This window comes from Atta colombica, unplaced genomic scaffold (assembly GCF_001594045.1).
Source record: "Atta colombica isolate Treedump-2 unplaced genomic scaffold, Acol1.0 C697528, whole genome shotgun sequence".
Classification (NCBI taxonomy): Eukaryota; Metazoa; Arthropoda; class Insecta; order Hymenoptera; family Formicidae; genus Atta; species Atta colombica.
In genome coordinates, this window is record NW_017258971.1 from 1 (window position 1) to 1,456 (window position 1,456).

Below are 1,456 nucleotides of genomic sequence, written 5' to 3' on the forward strand. Positions count from 1 at the left end.
TATGTGACACAAAAAATAAAATTAATATTAATTAATTCTTGTGTTTATTTCAAAAACAGTCAGCAATTATTATATACATTACATATACAAGTTATATTAATTAATATATTTTTTCTACTTAAATTCTATTTAAAAAAAAACAGTAATATAATTACAAAAATAATAATTATTTAACTCTCTCTTGATGCAAGAAAGCTGTTTTTGCAATAAACACTCTAAACAAGAAATTATTTAGAATGATGAGTGATTAATATGCATCACGTTTGTACCTCAGTGCTTGTACCCTGCCAGCTGTGAGAAAAATTGGATCCTCTAATGTTGCTTTTAAAATAGCCAAAAAATTAGCCGCTTGATCTTCATCAATCGCTCGTCTATCGTATGATAGTTTTACTGACATTTTCGTTACCTTCATTAATGACAAATCTGCAAGCATTGCAAAAGTATTATTAGTAGCTAAAAAAGTTAGTTTGGTATTATCCATAAAATTTTTATAAAGTTTTTCGCAAAAATTACCCAATTCTTCGCGTCCCGCGCCTACAGCAAGAATAGCAGTTTGTGGAGGATTTATAATAGCGGAAAACTCTTTGATGCCAAACATTCCCAAATTCGATATTCTGTACAATAAAATTGCATATATAGTATATATACACGTACACATATGCAAACATATTTTACGTGTATTATCGATCAAGGCTTACGTAAATGTTCCTCCTTGGAACTCGTGTGGTTTGAGTTGTCCCTTCCTCGCTTTTTCGGCTAATTCTCGAATATTTTTAGAAATATCTGTTAAGCTTTTAGTGGCAGTATCGAATACTATTGGAGTAATCAGGCCATTTTTTGTAGCAACTGCTATAGACACATCCACTTTTGGAACTCGAACAATCTAAGAGTTATCGATTGTTAATATGATAATTGAATTGCATAGCTTAACACAATTATATCGTATATTATATAGTAAAGTTAATCGTACTAACCTGTTCATTTTGATATAACGTATTTATATCAGGACATTCAACAAGTGCATGAGCCACAGCTTTGGTAATAAAGTCGTTAACTGACACACTTATATCCTCTGTCTTTAATTTTCCACGTAGTTCGAGTAATTTGTCGATGTTTATATCCATAACTGCGTAAGAGTGTGGTATAGTTCTCTAGAAAAGAAAAATTGCTTCGATTAAATTAAATAATTAATTACAAATGTAATGCCATACCTTCGATTCTCCAAGTCGTTTAGCGATAACAGCACGAATGTTGGATATTTCAATATCTTCATATGGAGACGGTCGACCAGATGGGACAGATACCTCTTCTAAACTTGGCGTTTTAACAACTTCTGGAGGAGGTGCTGTAAAAAAATAGTCATAAAATAAATATTGGGTTGTCCAGAAAGTGCCGATTTTTGATAGGTGGCGTAAGGACAGGTCTGAATATATCAGAACGATTGAAAACAAATGAC

The 1,456-nt window shown here is 31.8% G+C and overlaps 1 protein-coding gene across 1 annotated transcript; it reads right to left on the minus strand.

Annotated features, from left to right (window-relative positions):
* Positions 1-200: 200 nt before the first annotated feature.
* LOC108692185 (pyruvate dehydrogenase protein X component-like) lies at positions 201-1,345 on the minus strand (the record flags this gene model as incomplete). Its single annotated transcript, XM_018200701.1, has 5 exons — positions 201-423; positions 514-614; positions 699-883; positions 975-1,151; positions 1,212-1,345. Coding segments are annotated over 5 exons (773 nt in total), but the record flags the coding sequence as incomplete, so codon positions are not given.
* Between the last annotated feature and the right edge of the window lie 111 nt (positions 1,346-1,456).